Source organism: Neoarius graeffei, chromosome 1 (assembly GCF_027579695.1).
Source record: "Neoarius graeffei isolate fNeoGra1 chromosome 1, fNeoGra1.pri, whole genome shotgun sequence".
Classification (NCBI taxonomy): domain Eukaryota; kingdom Metazoa; phylum Chordata; class Actinopteri; order Siluriformes; family Ariidae; genus Neoarius; species Neoarius graeffei.
In genome coordinates, this window is record NC_083569.1 from 56,102,392 (window position 1) to 56,123,099 (window position 20,708).

The 20,708-nt window shown below is 42.0% G+C and overlaps 1 protein-coding gene across 11 annotated transcripts in view; it reads left to right on the plus strand.

Moving 5' to 3' along the window:
* LOC132894981 (uncharacterized) overlaps positions 1–20,708 on the plus strand; it is a 39,218-nt gene that overhangs the window by 4,983 nt on the left and 13,527 nt on the right. For 4 of the 11 annotated variants that reach the window (XR_009655702.1, XM_060935208.1, XM_060935142.1 and 1 more), the window contains exons 3-7: positions 1,623–1,711; positions 4,423–4,534; positions 14,799–16,863; positions 16,976–17,139; positions 17,220–17,440. Coding sequence is in view for 10 of the 11 variants with exons in the window: in XM_060935208.1 (XP_060791191.1) it covers positions 14,904–16,863; positions 16,976–17,139; positions 17,220–17,440 (2,345 nt within the window). In the remaining variant the exon portion in view is untranslated. Of the gene's footprint in view, positions 1–1,622; positions 1,712–4,422; positions 4,535–14,798; positions 16,864–16,975; positions 17,140–17,219; positions 17,441–18,187; positions 18,827–18,861; positions 19,196–20,708 lie in introns of those variants that run through there. The other 7 variants (XM_060935174.1, XM_060935166.1, XM_060935181.1 and 4 more) reach the window with 5 other exon arrangements.

Consider the following 20,708-nt stretch of genomic DNA (forward strand, 5'->3'; position numbering starts at 1 on the left):
CCATGCATGCAGGGCATTCTCACTCAGAAGGGATTAATGATCCAGAAGTGGAGTCTGGTCCATTAATGCAAGAACTTATTGCCATATTTGTGTACAGCAGACAAGCAAGTTATTCAAACCGAGAAGTACATTCAAAAGAAGTGGATGTAAAAACTACTCAATGGGATGGATGCTTACACATTTAATAAAGAAGGGATTTTTCCTACAAGTTGGAAAATTATCCATCCATTGAGTTCCCCAATATCTCAAACTACCTGGTGCTGCAGACATCGTTCTACATGGACAAACAGGTGGAAACCTGGAAGAGCATGGACGCGTACAACTTTTTATATGTCGCTGGCTTAAACAGGGATGAGAGTTTTCCGCTTTTTCTGAGTAAAAAACGACCTTTTTATATTATGCCAAATCCGTTGAGAATTTTTTTAAAAAAATTAATTTCAGGGGGTTGGGGTATGTTCCTTCATGCTGTTCAAACTTAATTAACTCCAACGATGTTTACACATTATTTGTAAATCGCCATCTTTAGTCTCATTTAATGTGATGTAAAATTCGTGTTATCTACATTGTTATTGGTCAAAACATCAATGTCAAGACCATAATGGCCGATCAAAACAGTTTTTACAAAGACACCCACATCCGCTTTCTTTTATCAAAACTTACACGTTTGTGAGCTGCATATCAAAAATACGCTCCTCTAATCGGCGTGTTTTCTCAAGATGCCGAATACTATTGACAAGCGAGATGAAGCGAAGGTACGTGAAATTGATGCTGGTATAAAAGACAAGTTTAGCAAAGCAAAAGGAAAGCAAGAGAGGAGTGTGAGAGCAGAAGAGAGCCAGGTTAGAGCATGTAAAAACACAGGAGGAGCTGGCTAATGAAAGAACAAGGAAAAAAGAGAGGACTGATGAGCTTTTGGCTTTGGCCAAGAAGCTGAAGAAGTAGTCTAAATGATAAATTTGTTTCAAAAATAACTGGGAACTGTAAATAACTTTTAACTGTAAAAAATGTAAATAGACATTTTCCTTTTGAAGATGTGGACAATAAGATAAAGACAGTCCCCATAAAATATGCATTTGTTTGATTCAATACATTGAATATATGATAATTTGAATTATAGCTGACAGTGTTGATAATTGTATAACTTTTTAAAGTTTAAATAGACATTGTGAAAAAATCATATACAAGTAATGTGGACATTAGGAAAAGGTCAGTCTCCATAAGATATGAATGTTTTTTTTTTTTAATTCAATATATTGAATATATGAATTTTAATTATTAATGGAACTGTAAATAACTATGAATTTTAATGGACATTTTTTAGAAAAACAAGTGATGTTGACAGAGTAATAACCAGTCCCCTTCATGTGGATATTATTTTGAATTAATACAATACACATTGATTTTGATGCATATTGTTCTATATAATAGTGTTTTTATTTCAATAAGTATGAAAATAGGCATCAGGTGTTTTAATTAACTACAGCTCAGATTGCAGGAAATAGGGTAAGGTCTCATTTTGAAAAAAATTTCCCAGGAGGTGTCCCCCCTGGACCCCCCTTATTACTTCAGGCGCCTTTGACGCCCTCGGGACATTTTAGAGATTTTCTGCTTTTTTTCATCAGGACCCATTCTCATCTCTGCTTGAAGATCTGGGGATCAAGATACAAGATAGACGGGGTAGACGGAGTGAAGTGAAAGTGTTTATGAACAGGTGTGATATTTACAGAAACAAAACACAAATGAAAGCAAAGCAGAATCATAAAGCAGAGTATTTAAGCGGTGTTAAACATGGCTAGAAACAAACGTCTCGTCTCGTCTTCTTCCGCTTATCCGGGACCGGGTCGCGGAGGCAGCAGTCTAAGCATGGAAGCCCAAACTTCCCTTTCCCCAGACACCTCGGCCAGCTCCTCGGGAAGAACACCGAGGCGTTCCCAGGCCAGCCGAGAGACATAGTCCCTCCAGCGTGTCCTGGGTCTTCCCCGGGGCCTCCTCCCGGGGGGACATGCCTGGAACACCTCCCCAGGGAGGCGTCCAGGAGGCATCCGAAAAAGATGCCCGAGCCACCTCAGCTGGTTCCTCTCGATGTGGAGGAGCAGCGGCTCTACTCCGAGCTCCTCCCGAGTGACTGTGCTTCTCACCCTATCTCTAAGGGAGTGCCCAGCCACCCTGCGAAGGAAACTCATTTCAGCCGCTTGTATCCGCGATCTTGTTCTTTCTGTCATTACCCAAAGCTCATGACCATAGGTGAGAGTCGGAACGTAGATCGACCGGTAAATTGAGAGCTTCGCCTTTTGGCTCAGCTCCTTCTTCACCACGACGGACCGGTAAAGCGACCGCATCACTGCAGAGGCTGCACCGATCCGCCTGTCGATCTCACGCTCCATCCTTCCCTCACTCGTGAACAAGATCCCGAGATACTTAAACTCCTCCACTTGAGGCAGGACTTCTCCACCAACCTGGAGAGGGCAAGCCACCCTTTTCCGGTCGAGAACCATGGCCTTGGACTTGGAGGTGCTGATTCTCATCCCAGCCGCTTCACACTCGACTGCAAACCCCCCCAGTGCATGCTGAAGGTCCTGGTTTGAAGAAGCCAACAGGACAACATCATTCGCAAAAAGCAGAGATGAAATCCTGTGGTTCCCAAACAGGATTCCTTCCGGCCCCTGGCTGCGCCTGGAAATTCTGTCCATAAAAATTATGAACAGAACCGGTGACAAAGGGCAGCCCTGCCGGAGTCCAACATGCACTGGGAACAGGTCTGACTTACTGCCGGCAATGCGAACCAGACTCCTGCTCCGTTCGTACAGGGACCGGACAGCCCTTAGCAAAGAGCCCCGAACCCCATACTCCCGAAGCACCCCCCACAGAATACCACGGGGGACACGGTCGAATGCCTTCTCCAGATCCACAAAGCACATGTGGACTGGTTGGGCAAACTCCCATGAACCCTCAAGCACCCTATGAAGGGTATAGAGCTGGTCCAGTGTTCCGCGACCAGGACGAAAACCGCATTGTTCCTCCTGGATCCGAGGTTCGACTATTGGTCGAATTCTCCTCTCCAGTACCCTGGAGTAAACTTTCCCTGGGAGGCTGAGAAGTGTGATTCCCCTATAATTGGAGCACACTCTCCGGTCCCCTTTCTTAAAAAGAGGGACCACCACCCCAGTCTGCCACTCCAGAGGCACTGTCCCCGACCGCCACGCGATGTTGCAGAGGCGTGTCAACCAAGACAGCCCCACAACATCCAGAGACTTGAGATACTCAGGGCGGATCTCATCCACCCCCGGTGCCTTGCCACCGAGGAGCTTGCAAACCACCTCAGTGACTTCGGCTTGGGTAATGGATGAGTCCACCTCTGAGTCATCAGCCTCAGTCTCCTCAGTGGAAGACATGACGGTGGGATTGAGGAGATCCTCAAAGTATTCCTTCCACCGCCCTACAATGTCCCCAGTCGAGGTCAACAGCTCCCCACCCGCACTGTAAACAGTGTTGGCAGAGTACTGCTTCCCCCTCCTGAGGCGCCGGATGGTTTGCCAGAATTTCTTCGAGGCCGACCGATAGTCCTTCTCCATGGCCTCCCCGAACTCCTCCCAGTTCCGAGTTTTTGCCTCCGCAACTGCCCGAGCTGCAGCACGCCTGGCCTGCCGAAACAAACGTGACCGTGATAATGATAATTACTTCAAAATCTCTGTGTAAACAGCGTCCGTATTTGTATGTGCTGATTGTGCTCAAATCAGCATCAGGTGTTTCCCATAATGACTGGGTCCCAAGTGCGCACACAGCATGTTCCGTGAGCGAGCGCGGTTGCTCGAGCTGCACCAGACTCAAGCGCGCAAAGGCGTGACAGTCAAGTGTTCACCTACTGTGTGACCATAACTTTTAGCTCACATGTATATCATGATGCATTGCCACCAAAATGCCTCATTCTCATCAAGAACCTATCGCGAGCTGTAGTCTGACCGTAGCTTAATGAGGCGGATGTGACATCGGATGCGACCCAGCAATTGTACCTTAGGATAAGTAAAAATTAGCTTCAACTTGAAGAAAAATTTTCAGCCCACTGGTTGAGAAACACTGATCTAGAGCGCTGTCCAGGAAAGGAACGAACCCATGTTCCAAAATGAACATGGGTTCGAATCTTGGTGTCAATTTACTTCTGAGTGGGCTATATTTTTTTTTTTCATTTCTGTACTGTAGCATGTGCATTTATACATTTGTTCAGGCACTTCCTGGTTCCTGAGTTGTTTGCGACGAGTCCTTTTTTTTTCCGCGAGTGTTGGCGTTAATTGCTAATCTTTTTTTTTTTTTTAAATTCTACAAATAATTTTCCAGTATCATCTTCATTTTTATTGTACTGTTGCTTTCCTTTTTGTACTTCCCACTTTCGCTTTCTTTTTTCCACTTTTTTCTTTTTTTCGGAAGAACGCCGAGACCAGAAGCTTTCTTTTTCTTTTTTTTCTCCTCCTGCGTAAAGACCACAAGCGGAGGCTATCCACATCGGATCTGCTTTAATATCAACAGATCTTCGATTAAGGTACGTGAATCCTTTCATCATGGCACACCTTCGGCCTGTTCAGTGTGCTGAGTGCAGGATGTTTAGTCATTCTTCTTCTGTCGCTAGCGATAGCTTTATTTGTGATAAGTGCAGATTAGTTAGCTTTCTGACATAGAAGATTACAGTGCTAGAAGCGCGTATCCAGGCTTTAGAGAAGGTCAGTGAGCGTGAGAACAGTGTAGTTTCTGTAGGGGAAAGTCTGGATGCCCTAGGTGGAGTTAGTAATCCCCCAGCTCCAGCATTAGAGCCCTTACAGCGGGGCGAATGGCTGACTGCTCGGAGGCATAAGTGTAGAGCCAGAGCTACCGCTGAGGCTCGCCCACGGGAGCACCACTCCTCTCCACGTCACGTGTAGAACAGGTTTGCTCTCCTTAGTGATGCACCCACTGAGAAACCTGAAAGAGCTCTGGTTATAGGGGACTCTATCATACGGCATGTGAAATTAGCTCAGCCTTTGGGGCACCAGCAGCTTTAGTCAGGTGTATACCGGGAGCCAGGGCGCCAGACAGAGCAGGTAATCTTAGGGTCCTAGGCAAGCACAGGTTCTCAAAGATAGTTATCCATGCAGGAGCTAATGATATACGCTTTCGTCAGTCTGAGGTTACTAAGAGTAACTTTGTAGAGGTGTTTAAATTAGCGAAGGCAATGTCCGATGCTGTAGTACGCTCTGGCCCCATCCCAATGCGGCATGACGATGTAGCTTACAGCAGGCTACAGTGGGGCAAAAAAGTACTTAGTCACCAATTGTGCAAGTTCTCCCACTTAAAAAGATGAGAGGCGCCTGTAATTTTCATCATAAGTATACCTCAACTATGAGAGACAAAATGAGAAAAAAAATCCAGAAAATCACATTGTCTGATTTTTAAAGAATTTATTTGCAAATTATGGTGGAAAATAAGTATTTGGACAATAACAAAAGTTTCTCAATACTTTATATACCCTTTGTTGGCAATGACAGAGGTCAGACGTTTTCTGTAAGTCTTCACAAGGTTTTCACACACTGTTGCTGGTATTTTGGCCCATTCCTCCATGAAGATCTCCTCTAGAGCAGTGATGTTTTGGGGCTGTCACTGGGCAACATGGACTTTCAACTCCCTCCAAAGATTTTCTATGGGGTTGAGATCTGGAGACTGGCTAGGCCACTCCAGGACCTTGAAATGCTTCTTACGAAGCCACTCCTTCGTTGCCCGGGCGGTGTGTTTGGGATCATTGTCATGCTGAAAGACCCAGCCACGTTTCATCTTCAATGCCCTTGCTGATGGAAGGAGGTTTTCACTCAAAATCTCACGATACATGGCCCCATTCATTCTTTCCTTTACACGGATCAGTCGTCCTGGTCCCTTTGCAGAAAAACAGCCCCAAAGCATGATGTTTCCACCCCCATGCTTCACAGTAGGTATGGTGTTCTTTGGATGCAACTCAGCATTCTTTCTCTTCCAAACACGACAAGTTGAGTTTTTACCAAAAAGTTCTATTTTGTTTTCATCTGACCATATGACATTCTCCCAATCCTCTTCTGGATCATCCAAATGCTCTCTAGCAAACTTCAGACGGGCCTGGACATGTACTGGCTTAAGCAGGGGGACACATCTGGCACTGCAGGATTTGAGTCCCTGGCGGCGTAGTGTGTTACTGATGGCAGCCTTTGTTACTTTGGTCCCAGCTCTCTGCAGGTCATTCACTAGGTCCCCCCGTGTGGTTCTGGGATTTTTGCTCACCGTTCTTGTGATCATTTTGACCCCACGGAGTGAGATCTTCCATGGAGCCCCAGATCGAGGGAGATTATCAGTAGTCTTGTATGTCTTCCATTTTCTAATAATTGCTCCCACAGTTGATTTCTTCACACCAAGCTGCTTACCTATTGCAGATTCAGTCTTCCCAGCCTGGTGCAGGTCTACAATTTTGTTTCTGGTGTCCTTTGACAGCTCTTTGGTCTTGGCCATAGTGGAGTTTGGAGTGTGACTGTTTGAGGTTGTGGACAGGTGTCTTTTATACTGATAACGAGTTCAAACAGGTGCCATTAATACAGGTAACGAGTGGAGGACAGAGGAGCCTCTTAAAGAAGTAGTTACAGGTCTGTGAGGGCCAGAAATCTTGCTTGTTTGTAGGTGACCAAATACTTATTTTACCGAGGAATTTACCAATTAATTCATTAAAAATCCTACAATGTGATTTCCTGGATTCTTTCCCCCCATTCTGTCTCTCATAGTTGAAGTGTACCTATGATGAAAATTACAGGCCTCTCTCATCTTTTTAAGTGGGAGAACTTGCACAATTGGTGGCTGACTAAATACTTTTTTTGCCCCACTGTATGGTCACTGAACTGCTGGTTGTCCAGGTGGTGCTCTGAAAACAGTGTGGGCTTTATAGATAATTGGGCTAATTTTGAGGGCACTGCTGGCCTGTTAGGGCAGGACGGTATCCATCCCACTCGGGAAGGTGCTGCTCTCATTTCCTGCAGCATAGGTCATAGTCTCAGAACAGGCCTAGTTAATTTCTGACAATCCAGAGCCAAGGCCAGGGAGCAGACGAACAGGCTAAACCGACTGTCTGCTAGCTGCACAGAGTCATCACTTGGTCCACTACATCAAGACCGTGTCTGTTCCCCGAGCTAAACAAAAAGGTAGAAGTATTCAGAGAGTTTGTTCCAGTAACCTAATCAATATAAAATTAGATCATACTGACTGTACAGCTGCTGCCAGCACCTTTTAATCTAAAGGTAGGGCTATTAAATATTAGATCTCTTGCATCTAAAGCGCTAATGGTTAATGAACTCATTACTGATCAGGAGTTTAATCTACTTTGTTTAACTGAAACATGGATTAAGCCAAATGAATATATAGCATTAAATGAAGCGAGTCCTCCTGGATACAGTTATATACACCAGCCTCGTCTAACTGGCAGAGGAGGAGGCGTCGCGGTTATTTATAATGATTATCTAGGTGTAACACAAAAACTTGGTTATAAATTTAATACATTTGAAGTTCTTCATACTCATAATGTATGTAGCCTCGAAAAATAGGTCTACCCAGTTAATTCCATTACTTATTATTTACCGGCCCCCAGGGCCATATTCTGAGTTTCTTTCTGAATTTGCAGATTTTACCTCAGATCTGGTTATTTCCCGAGGATGTGATTCTTCCGGATTTTTCCGGAATTCCGGATTTTCAGGCATAAAAATGTGACCCTCGTGAATCATGCAAATTCGTTTTTTTTTTTTTTTGGGAGGGGTAGGACCACATTACCCATAGGCAACTCCAATGAGCCACGCGTGCGCATAATAACCTACCCTAGGTTAAGCGGTACCAATAATAATAAAAAAAAGCCCATTATGCATAACGCGAGAGTAACCTTTATGTGACCCGAGTCAAGTAATGTAAGATGCACGCACGTTAGTAGTCAGTTTGTTGTTGGAATGGATGCAGCCGTCACCCTACTCTCGTGTGTGACATAGCATACCAGTGTCTTCGATGTCTTCAGTTGTCAATAGGATCGACATTTGGATGATTCAGGTAGGCCTATGCTAATATTGTTTTCATGTATTTGTTTGCATGCCTATTATCTAATAGTTTTTCACTGATCTCAATGTCCAAGATTTGCCATGGTGGTATTAATGCTAACGTTAATCAAATGTTTCTTAGTTAGCCAGTTATGGTACTAGCCAGGTTAGTCAATGTGTAGCTACCAGGCTAGGTTGAAAAAAAAATGAAAACTGCAGGTATCAGTGAGTAAACATTTCTCCTCTTGAAAGTGTTTAGATGATTTACTTGTATAGTTGGAAAAAGGCATTTTTTTGTTTTTGGGAAAGGAAAGTTTCGCGTGTCAGCATTCAACATGATTTGCCACAGCTAACAAAATTATTTGCCTAGAAATTGCCTAGCCGTTCGCATGAGATGGCTTCCTAATGTTACTAAGGTTTTAGAATGTTAGCGTTAAGTGAACGTTAAGTGAACAAGGCAATTAAGTGTTAAATTTGGTTGTAGAGGTATTTTTTTTTTGACTATGAGGTGTCCTAATTTGATTGAAATTCTGTCTGCTACAATTCGCATCAGTTCGTTTAAATGGTGGGCTTTAGCCTATCAAGATTATCGTCTCAAACCTGAGGTCTCAACAGTTTGATGCCGACGTCATAGCAATTCACTGGTTGTTTGTCATTTGAAACACTAGTATGTATAGCATATATGTTAATCTGTGTACACATTACAAAAGGTCGCTGATTAACACTTGCAACTCTGTCATGATGGTGTAAAAATCTAAAGGTAGTAAAAAAAAAAAAAGGTATTAAATTTAATTTAAGGATTGCTGTACAGTATACCCTGTTCTGTAGTTGAGTTGGTAGAGATGATTGGAATGCCTTGCCAAGATAGCAATACTCATTGATTACTCTCAGCCCCGGCTTCATGCCTGCAGCTAAACCACACCTGTGAGGATATCCAGGAACAGCCACACTCCCACCCTTGTTATATTGCTTAATTACAGAATGTTCAATGTGGTTCATAATAACATAACAGTGTAGGCAACATGATATCAACATCAACATTGATGCTGATGAAAAACTTGAACTATTATTATAGTCCATCTTGGCTGCATAGCACATTATCATACATGCTGCATAATAACAATGTCCGTATACTGGTGATAGACCAAGTTCATGTGTACTGCAGTTTGTGTTTATTGGCTAAAATATGCAGGGATTGTGTCATAATTGTATAATTTATTTTATTATATCTTTTCCAGCATACTTTGGACTTATGGCCAGACTTGCAGTGAATAGCCCTGACATTAAAGCTGTTGATGAGGGAGTTTAGTGTTTTTTCACTTGTATGTCCATGTTACACTTCCTGACTTTGTACTTTGTTACACTTCTTGACTTTATACTACACTTACTGACATTGTTATTGTGCCTATTTTGAAAAAAATGACAGTGTGTGCTCATCACCTGTTCTAATATCTGCACCTATTGTTTGAGGTTGTTTGCCCTCAAAATAATTGTTTTCCAATGATGAAAATTGGCACTAAATGTTTGCGTATTGCACTTTTCATTAAAAGTGTCAAAATGAGGTTACTGTGTGTAGTGGCTGCACTGTTGCCGCGCCATACCACACCACACTGCTGCTGTGTCGCATTATGGGTCTATATATTTTCCTGCTTTTTTTTGTCCTTGGCCAATCACATCCCTGATTTCCTTAGACAAAGCTTTAGTTGTCGGAGATTTTAATATTCACTTCGATAACCCAGAAGACCCTTTAAGAACAGCATTTGTGTCCATTTTAGATTCAGTAGGGATTAATCAGAATGTCATAGGACCGACCCATAATGGTGGTCACACCCTCGATCTTATACTAACATTCGGTTTAAACAGACAATATAGTCATACTTCCACAGTCTGAAGTTATCTCAGATCATTATCTCATCTCATTCAAACTATGTCTGAGTAATAATATATGCACCTCACCACGCTACTGTATTAAACGTACATTCGCATCAACTACTGCACAGAGCTTTATAAATGATCTCCCAGAGTTATCAACTTTGATTGGGTCACTGTCAGCCCCTGCAGAACTTGATCAGGCAACTGAATGCTTAGAGTCAACATTCCGCCATACCTTAGATAATGTAGCTCCTCTTAAAAGGAAAATAGTCAGAGACAAAAAATGAGCACCCTGGTATAATGATGACACTCGCACATTAAAACAGACCACTAGAAAATTGGAACATAAATGGCGTCAAGCAAAATTGGTAGTGTTCAAATTAGCGTGGAAGGAGAGCTTCCTGAAGTTTAGAAAAGCTCTGTGCTGCGAGATCAACATATCTCTCCTCCCTAATAGAAGATAACAAAAATAATCCTAGATTCCTATTTAATACTGTAGCAAAATTAACCAGGAATAAGTCCACTATAGACACATGCATACCTGTAGTAGCAACGATTTCATGATTTTTTTTTTTTAATGACAAAATTGAGAATATCTGACAAAAAATTCAAACTACTAATTTAAGGTCAGACAATGCAAGTGACCATGTCTCATCTCTCTTCTCATCTCATTATCTCTAGCCGCTTTATCCTGTTCTACAGGGTCGCAGGCAAGCTGGAGCCTATCCCAGCTGACTACGGGCGAAAGGCGGGGTACACCCTGGACAAGTCGCCAGGTCATCACAGGGCTGACACATAGACACAGACAACCATTCACACTCACATTCACACCTACGGACAATTTTTTAGAGTCACCAGTTAACCTAACTTGCATGTCTTTGGACTGTGGGGGAAACCGGAGCACCCGGAGGAAACCCACGCGGACACGGGGAGAACATGCAAACTCTGCACAGAAAGGCCCTTGCCGGCCACGGGGCTCGAACCCGGACCTTCTTGCTGTGAGGCGACAGCGCTAACCACTACACCACCGTGCCGCCCACAAGTGACCCTGTCGTTAACAATATAACTGTATCAGATCATCAATTTGAATGTTTTACTCCCCTAAAAGAAACTGAATTACTTTCATTAATCTCGGCATCAAAAGCCTCAACTTGCGTACTAGATCCCTTACCTACACGTCTATTCAAACAGATAATACCTGAAGTAATTGAACTGATTCTAAAAATAATAAATTCTTCTCTTACGATTGGCTATGTACCCAAATCCTTTAAACTACCAGTTATCAAACCCCTGATTAAAAAACCTGACCTTGATCCCTGTCAGCTGTCCAATTATCAGCCAATATCAAACCTCCCCTTTATCTCCAAGATCCTTGAAAAAGCTGTGGCACAGCAGTTGTGCTCATATTTACATAGGAATAACATCCATGAAATGTATCAGTCAGGATTTAGACCTAATCATAGCACAGAGACAGCTTTAGTTAAAGTAGTAAACGATCTACTGTTGGCGTCTGATCAGGGCTGTGTCTCACTACTTGTGTTGCTTGACCTTAGTGCAGCATTTGATACCATTCTTCTGGATAGACTAGAAAATGTTGTGGGAGTTAAGGGAACGGCCCTCTCCTGGCTCAGGTCTTATTTAACTAATCGCTATCAGTATGTTGATATAAATGGTGATATTTCTAGACGTACTGAGGTTAAGTTTGGTGTTCCACAAGGTTCTATCTTGGGTCCACTGCTTTTTTTTTTCTTTATATATGTTACCTCTGGGTGATATTATTCGTAAACATTGTATTAGTTTCCACTGTTATGCTGATGACACACAATTGTATGTTTCTGCAAAACCTGATGAAAGACACCAGCTTAATAGAAATGAGGAATGTTTAAAGGACATTAGACACTGGATGCTTATTAATTTCTTTCTGCTTAACTCTGACAAGACTGAAGTGCTTGTACAGTACTAGGACCACATGCAGCTAGAAGTAAGTTTTCTGATTACACAGTAACTCTGGATGGCCTTTCTGTTTCTTCACGTGCAGCAGTAAAAGACCTCGGGGTGATTACTGACCCCAGTCTTTCATTCGAAACTCACATTGATAACATTACCCGGATAGCTTTCTTTCATCTCAGAAATATTGCTAAGATAAGAAATTTAATGTCACTACACAATGCAGAAAAACTAGTTCATGCTTCGTTACCTCCAGGTTGGATTATTGTAATGCCTTACTGTCTGGATGTTCCAATAAGTGCATAAACAAGATCCAGTTAGTTCAAAATGCAGCAGCAAGAGTCCTTACTAGAACTAGAAAATATGACCACATCACCCCTGTCTTATCCACATTGCATTGGCTCCCAATCAAATTTCGTATTGATTATGAATGAAAGTACTACTATTGACCTTTAAAGCACTAAATGGTCTCGCACCACAGTACCTGAGTGAACTTCTGGTCCTCTATGACCCGCCACGCCTACTTAGATCAAAAGGTACAGGCTATCTGCTGGTACCTCATATAGTGAAGGCTACATCAGGGTGCGGAGCCTTTTCTTACAAAGCCCCACAGTTATGGAACAGCCTTCCAAGTAATGTTCGGGACTCAGATACAGTCTGTGTTTAAGTCTAGGCTGAAAACATCTGTTTAGTCAAGCCTTTTGTTAATGGTGTTTGAGGTAAAGGTGTAGATCTGGAGGGTCCTCAGACATAGTGTTTTGGTAAACTGGGATGCATGGATGCTGTCAGTCCCCCACTCGCTTGCTCACTCGAGTTTGTTGACGGTGTAGTGGCTGGCTGCTTTATGTCCCTGGGCTCCCTCATGCCTGTGTTACCTTCTGGCTCTCCCCTTTTAGTTATGCTGTCATAGTTAGTTGCCGGAGTCCCTGCTTGTACTCAGTGCAATATGTATACTGTTCCTACTTATTCAGGTGACATTGGGCATACTTAACAACCTGTGTCTCCCCCCCCCCCCCCCCCCCAAATATGTCCCTCTGAGTTACATGTTGGTCCTGGGATCGAGATGCTGATCTCTTCTGCTCCTCAGACCTGCCTGATCCATCCTGATGCCCTGTGTCTGGTCGGAGTCTCATCACATTGCTCCTGTGGAGGACGGCCCCATGAGGACAGTTGAACGTCGCACTTGGAAGATGCTCTGGACTCCTACAGTAATGCTTTTACGGCTGAGGACTACAGTTGACTTGCTAACTTTAGGACTGCAGTTGTCATGAACAGTTTTGCACTCAAGTTTCCATCAATGAAGAGTTTATAACATCAACGAAACTGACTTCTTGTTAAAGCTGTTAATATTATAGTCATGCTGTCTGCTGTTGCCCAAATGAGGATGGGTCCCCTTTTGAGTCTGGTTCCTCTCGAGGTTTCTTCCTCATGTCGTCTGAGGGAGTCTTTCCTTGCCACCGTCGCCACAGGCTTGCTCATTGGGGATAGATTAGAGATTAAAATTAGCTCATGTTTTAAGTCGTTCAAATTGTGTAAAGCTGCTTTGCGACAATGTTTATTGTTAAAAGCGCTATACAAATAAACTTGACTTGACTAGCTTCTATCTCCCAATCAGATAAAGGCTGAGCTCAGACCTGCACAAGTCTCTACTATTCTCATCTCATTCTCATCTCATTATCTCTAGCCGCTTTATCCTTCTACAGGGTCGCAGGCAAGCTGGAGCCTATCCCAGCTACCCTGCCTTTCGCCCATAGTTAGCTGGGTCTCTACTATTAGTTATGATCAAATGGAAGTCGGCCTATAATGTGATGCTTGTTAACCACATTAAACTTGTATGAATGATCAGTGGCGAGCTCGGTGTCTATTCTGAGAGTAATTCTGCCACACAGACCCTGGTCAAAATCAAACTTTATGGGTAAGGCATTATTTACACCATGGCATAACGGTAAACAAACAGTCTCATTATGCTTGATCATAAGTTTATAATACTTTCTGGTGGTTTTTGTCCTTCATAGCTTCAGCTGAATGGAGATATTTGAAAAGACGGTGCTTTAATGCAGTGTCAAATTCAGCATATACAAAATACACACGAAACACCAGGTCCTTAGAGGTGAAAAATTTTCCATACATGGTGATAAAATGATGAGCAATTCCCGAACTAATAAACCAAATAATTTAAATTTAAATCATTTGCAGTTTGTACCAATACATGTTCTTTTTTACCATCTAAGCTAGTATCTCACTGGGCTGCGACAGCTTGCAACAAATTGCGAACATCATTCACGAGAGAGTTTCAAAAGTGTGTTGAAACATTCGCGGGGCTTCTCAGTTTCCTCGCATGAGTCGCAAAGTGTCGCTCCTTCGTCGCTGAAATTTTGAACATGTTCAAAAAATTCGTGCGACAAAATTTCTCTCAAAATAGCCGCAAATGCGTCGCTGGTGTCGCAAAGCCGTCACAAACCCTTCTCAAGTCAGTTTCCCTGAGACAGGAAGTGTGAGTGTATCTCACTGGGCTGCGACAGCCTGCGACTAGTTGGAGACACAACAATTGCTATAAAATATGCGAATATCAATTCAGTGTGATTCCAAGTGAAAATTTGCATATTTTATTGCAGTTGTTGTGTCTCCAACTTGTCGCAGGCTGTCGCAGCCCAGTGAGATACTACCCTTAGATTTTCAGTTTGTCTCCTCAGGGCAATTTGTAAAGGTTGTAGGAAGAACACTACAACAAATAGTTTTCCTTTTAGAAAGGTTTTCAATTGGAAATCATTTCGTAAGCTAGGAAATTGGATTAAAAACAAAGAGAATTGTAATAATGTGTCCAGTAATTGCACTCTGTAAGTAAGTGTATATCTCAATCTATAAATTCTGTGGTATGATGTCAGCTTGTGAACTAATCATGGTCTATTTCTGTGTCTTTTACAGTAGCATGCAGATTTTTCTTGAAAGTAAAATGTATGGATGTGAAGTGACAGCTGAAGTGATAACCCAGGCCATCGCAATTTGTCAAATGTCCTGTTGAGAGAACCAATGGCATTCCAAATACCTATATCATTTCCCATTCCTGAATTGGAGCCAAGGAAAACAAATCCGTTAATACAATGCATTGTTGACAACAAATCAAACAAACTGAAGAAACTAGTTAGAGGAATCAATATTAATGGACTGTATTCTTCTGCAATCTGGAATGATGACGTTACCCTGCTGACAGCAGCAGTTGTGTGTGGGAATGAAGAGATTTGTAACTTTCTACTTGGAGAAAATGCAGATCCCAACATACTGTCCACAAACGGCCTAACATCTCTCCACTACGCTGCAAATACAGCAGGAGTTCCACTGAATATTGTGAGAAAATTAATAGCTGCAAAAGCTAATCCAAATGGTCATCGTCAGCAAATAATGACACCATTACAGTGTGCTGCCAGGAAAAACAGAGTGGACATATTCAAAACACTTATAGAAGCTGGTGCTGACCCTGAAATAAATTATAGGATAATTCCTGATCTTGATAAAAAAGTAGAGACTCTTATGAATAAATTACCTGCAGGAAATGAAGCTGTAGAGAAATGCAGAATGTTTTTCAATTTTACTACTATGGTTCTCAAAAAAACTCAGCCAGAGGTTTTTAACTTCTGTAGGGAACATTTTCTTGAGGAACATCCTTTTACCCTTCTTGCACTTTTTGAAAGATACTTTAATGTTATGGGCAGATCAGCAGAACAATATCAACAAAGTAGCATAAAGTGGTTGAAAGACTCCAAGAAAACGGACACCTACATCCAGGGATTTATCAAACGCTTTCCCAGAATTCCTCATGAATATAGGATGATGGCACTGAACAGCCTAAATGCTGTAATTTGCATGATGAGAGAAATATCCCCTCAGATATTTAATGAGCTCGTACCCATTCTGATCCAAGGTTTACTGCTCACTAATACAGTGCAGGGAAATGTGTTCAATCCCCAAATACTCAGTATTCTTTGTGTGACTATGGACAAGTTCTCTAAGCGAAAACCTACAGCTGATGGTATTAACCCTGTTGTTCTTGAAGAGTTTTGCAATGCACTTATGCCTCTCACTGAGCCTAACTGCTCAACTAATGTCATCGTTCTTGTTTACCGTTTGTTTGCTGCCCTGTATGAATTTGTCCCAGAGCACATTCATTCTCGTGGATTAACCTCAGTGCCTGAGAGGGTTCTTTTTGCTGTAGACATCAGAACAAATAATGTCGTTAAAGATGAACTGCGAAAACTGGACACAAATCTCAGATTTCCCCAAAGTTCAAGCTTAGGTAATGTAGCAGACAGCACATCATCAAAGAAGAAAAAGAAGAAAAAAAAGAGGAAAGGCATGCAGCAAGAGACAAGCTCAAAAGAAGATGCTGTACAAAAATCAAAACTTGATTCAGGTACTGAAAAGACTTCAGTTGAGGAGTCAAACTCCACCGTGCATCCATTTGCAGCACATACTGAGGATTCATCAGTGCCAAGAAAATGGCATTCAATCAGCCAACGCTGGAAGCCCAAGCTAGAGAAACTTGCTAGCATGGAAGCAAGTAAGGTTTATCGCCTGAGGAATCTCACAATTGGTGATATCCCTGAATTTGAGATAGCTAAAGGAAGTGATGGAACACAGGTTTTTCTTGGACTGAGAGATGACGGCACTGAGGTAGCTGTCAAACGAATGTTAAAGTCCAATTATCAAGACCTCAAAAATGAAGAGGAATTTCTACGGCTTCCTGAGCTCGACAATCCTTGGATTGTGCGATATGTGGACTTTGCAGAAGATGACAAATTTGGGTATCTTGTCCTTCAACTTTGTGAATACACACTGGAGGAGTACATCCTAAACCGTTTGCCAGAAGACCGTTCTCTGCAGCTACAGGTCCTGAAGAAAATTGTAAAAGGAGTACTCCGTAGCCTACAAGTTCTTCATAGCCAAGATACCATTGTGCTTCATCGAGACATGAAACCTCAAAATGTTCTGATTGGTAGGAATCATTATTTAATTATCAGGCCTGTCTAATTATTTTATAACTGGTGCATACTTCAGTGGCCCTTTAACCCATTTTTTTATTATTATTTATTATTATTATTTAACAGATATAACTGGAAAGGCGAGATTGGCTGATTTTGGCATAAGTCGAAAACTGAAGTTGGGGGAGACGACTTGCCGCACTAATCCTGCTGGGACAAAGTGCTGGAAAGCCAGCGAAACACTTGATGAGGACAGTAACCATGGCTACAAGAGGAGTTCTGACATTCAGGTTTTGGATATCAAGCAGAATCCATAATAAATGTTAAAATTAAAATCCAAGAATCATTTTTGGTTTGAAAACTCTTTTAGGTTGCAGGAATGTTGGTGTATTACATCCTCTCCATTGGACATCATCCGTTTGGCAAAAGTGTCTGGTGTGAGGTGAATATTCTTCGTGGGAAGTACTCTCTGGAACACCTGGAGGATGAAATAGCAAAGGACTTGGTGGAGTGGATGATCAGTCATGATCCAAAGGACAGACCTAAAGTAGAGGAGACTCTTTGCCACCCGTTCTTTTGGACAGATGGACGGTAAGCCATATCTAACAAATCACAACATAAATTATTCAGCTTACCAGGAAAGTAGATACCGTCGATGAAAGAATTCATTTATTGCATTCCTTGAGCATAATTTGCAAAAGTTATGCAGATCACCAGCAAAACCATGAATCTCGACAGCCCAAAAGATTGCATTCAAGTTCCAGGCATGCTATTTGGTCGCGGATCTGCGAAAATTTGCGGATTTGTGTACATTTTGAAAATTTTGTGAAATGCCAAAATACTCAAAAATCGGGAGAGGTGTTGACTTGCGGTAAATGTGCAAACATAATATTTGCTATTTTGCATCCGATTCCATGTCCCATTCCGTGTTTTACAGACTGACCTTGACTCCGATTATTCATGTGTAATGAGGTTCGTGATTGGAAGAAAACGTGTCAAGCGTTAGTAATGTAGCCAATCGGCAATGTGAATATATTGTAGCTCGTTCTTGCTTGTTTTCAATGTGGTAACCGCATTTCGAAGTTAGAAAGCGAATATTTTGAACAATGGCAAAAATTATTAATTGAAAAGAAAACCGAGCAAGGGAAGTTGATAGTGGGTGCAGAGTGAAATGGAATTGGGAATGGTGTTCAAAACCATTAAAAGTCGTTTATAAAGATAAAGAAACGGACACCACTGTGGGCGAATATTACCGGAAAGTTAACATTGCTGGTAAATGCAGGTGCGTCTTGTGTGATGCAGAGACTAACTATGCCAGTGTTTCTCAAACTTTTTCAGACCAAGGACCACTTTGTCCCCAAAAAAAATTTCAAGGACCACCTGTCAACACCCGCCCCCCCGCCCCACACAACACACACACACACACACACACACACACACACACACACACACACACACAGACCATACAGAGATGTGTACTATTAGGTGTTTTTAATTGAAAAAATTATGGTTAACTAAATACATTAAAGGCCTATCCATTCCATATCCTCCGTGGTTTTTAAAGGCAAAAGTTTGCCAAGGCATTCTTTGTGTTTCGTCTCAATGTGGCGCTTGAGTTTTGCTGGCTTCATTGCCTCGTTGGCTAAAATCTCATAGCACAGGACACATTGGGGATTGGGATCTTCAGAATCCCCAGTCCAGAAAAATCCCAACTTTAGATATTCATTGTGGTATTTTCTTTTCACCTTTGCCGTTGGTTTAGTCTGCTGAGCTTGTTTTTCTTGTTCTTTCTGTGTTGGGGACTCAGTGATAACTGAATCTTCTTTTCTTTGCATTTTCTCCTTATTGATGCTTGTGTCGGTAGTGTCAGGTTTTTCCTCTTAACTGAACCTGTCAGCCACTTCTCCATCCTTGTTGTTTCACTTTCAGTAAATTTTAAAAAATCGCCACGAACACGAGCTAGTTAGGATTAGCCTATTATATGTTCAGAATTTTCGTTTGCTTGTTTTCAGGTCTGCCTGCCTGTTTGCCTGTGAGGCAGAGATTTGTGAGGTGACTGTTGCCTAGAGACGAGAGGTGGAATAAGAGCACGTGCACACTACAAGTTTTATGTGGTGCAAATTCAGATGCAGAACGCTTTTTTAATAATAATGATGAAATTATAGGCCCGTTTGATTGCCGTTAAAAACAAGATTGGATAAATTTAACTTTCTAATAATGTTACAAAGCATATGCTAGCTTATCTTGAAAATGCTGACTACATTTGTAGATCACCTCGCGGACCACCAGTGGTCCACGGACCACACTTTGCGAAACACTGAACTACAGTGGTGCTTGAAAGTTTGTGAACCCTTTAGAATTTTCTATATTTCTGCATAAATATGACCTAAAACATCAGATTTTCACACAAGTCCTAAAAGTAGATAAAGAGAATCCAGTTAAACAAATTAGACAAAAATATTATACTTGGTCATTTATTTATTGAGGAAAATGATCCAATATTACATAAATGTGAGTGGCAAAAGTATGTGAACCTCTAGGATTAGCAGTTAATTTGAAGGTGAAATTAGAGTCAGGTGTTTTCAATCAATGGGATGACAATCAGGTATGGAGTGGGTACCCTGTTTTATTTAAAGAACAGGGATCTATCAAAGTCTGATCTTCACAACACATGTTTGTGGAAGTGTATCATGGCACGAACAAAGGAGGTTTCTGAGGACCTCAGAAAAAGCGTTGTTGATGCTCATCAGGCTGGAAAAGGTTACAAAACCATCTCTAAAGAGTTTGGACTCCACCAATCCACAGTCAGACAGATTGTGTACAAATGGAGGAAATTCAAGACCATTGTTACCCTCCCCAGGAGTGGTCAACCAACAAAGATCACTCCAAGAGCAAGGCGTGTAATAGTCAGCGATGTCACAAAGGACCCCAGGGTAACTTCTAAGCAACTGAAGGCCTCTCTGACATTGGCTAATGTTAATGTTCATGAGTCTACCATCAGAACACTGAACAGCAATGGTGTGCATGGCAGGGTTGCAAGGAGAAAGCCACTGCTGTCCAAAAAGAACATGACTGCTCGTCTGCAGTTTGCTAAAGATCACGTGGACAAGCCAGAAGGCTATTGGAAAAATGTTTTGTGGCTGGATGAGACCAAAATAGAACTTTTTGGTTTAAATGAGAAGTGTTATGTTTGGAGAAAGGAAAACACTGCATTCCAGCATAAGAACCTTATCCCATCTGTGAAACATGGTGGTGGTAGTATCATGGTTTGGGCCTGTTTTGCTGCATCTGGGCCAGGACGGCTTGCCATCATTAATGGAACAATGAATTCTGAATTATACCAGCGAATTCTAAAGGAAAATGTCAGGACATCTGTCCATGAACTGAATCTCAAGAGAAGGTGGGTCATGCAGCAAGACAACGACCCTAAGCACACAAGTCGTTCTACCAAAGAATGGTTAAAGAAGGATAAAGTTAATGTTTTGGAATGGCCAAGTCAAAGTCCTGACCTTAATCCAGTCGAAATGTTGTGGAAGGACCTGAAGCAAGCAGTTCATGTGAGGAAACCCACCAACATCCCAGAGTTGAAGCTGTTCTGTACGGAGGAATGGGCTAAAATTCCTCCAAGCCGGTGTGCAGGACTGATCAACAGTTACCGCAAACGTTTAGTTGCAGTTATTGCTGCACAAGGGGGTCACACCAGATACTGAAAGCAAAGGTTCACATACTTTAGCCACTCACAGATATGTAATATTGGATCATTTTCCGCAATAAATAAATGACCAAGTATAATATTTTTGTCTCATTTGTTTAACTGGGTTCTCTTTATCTACTTTTAGGACTTGTGTGAAAATCTGAT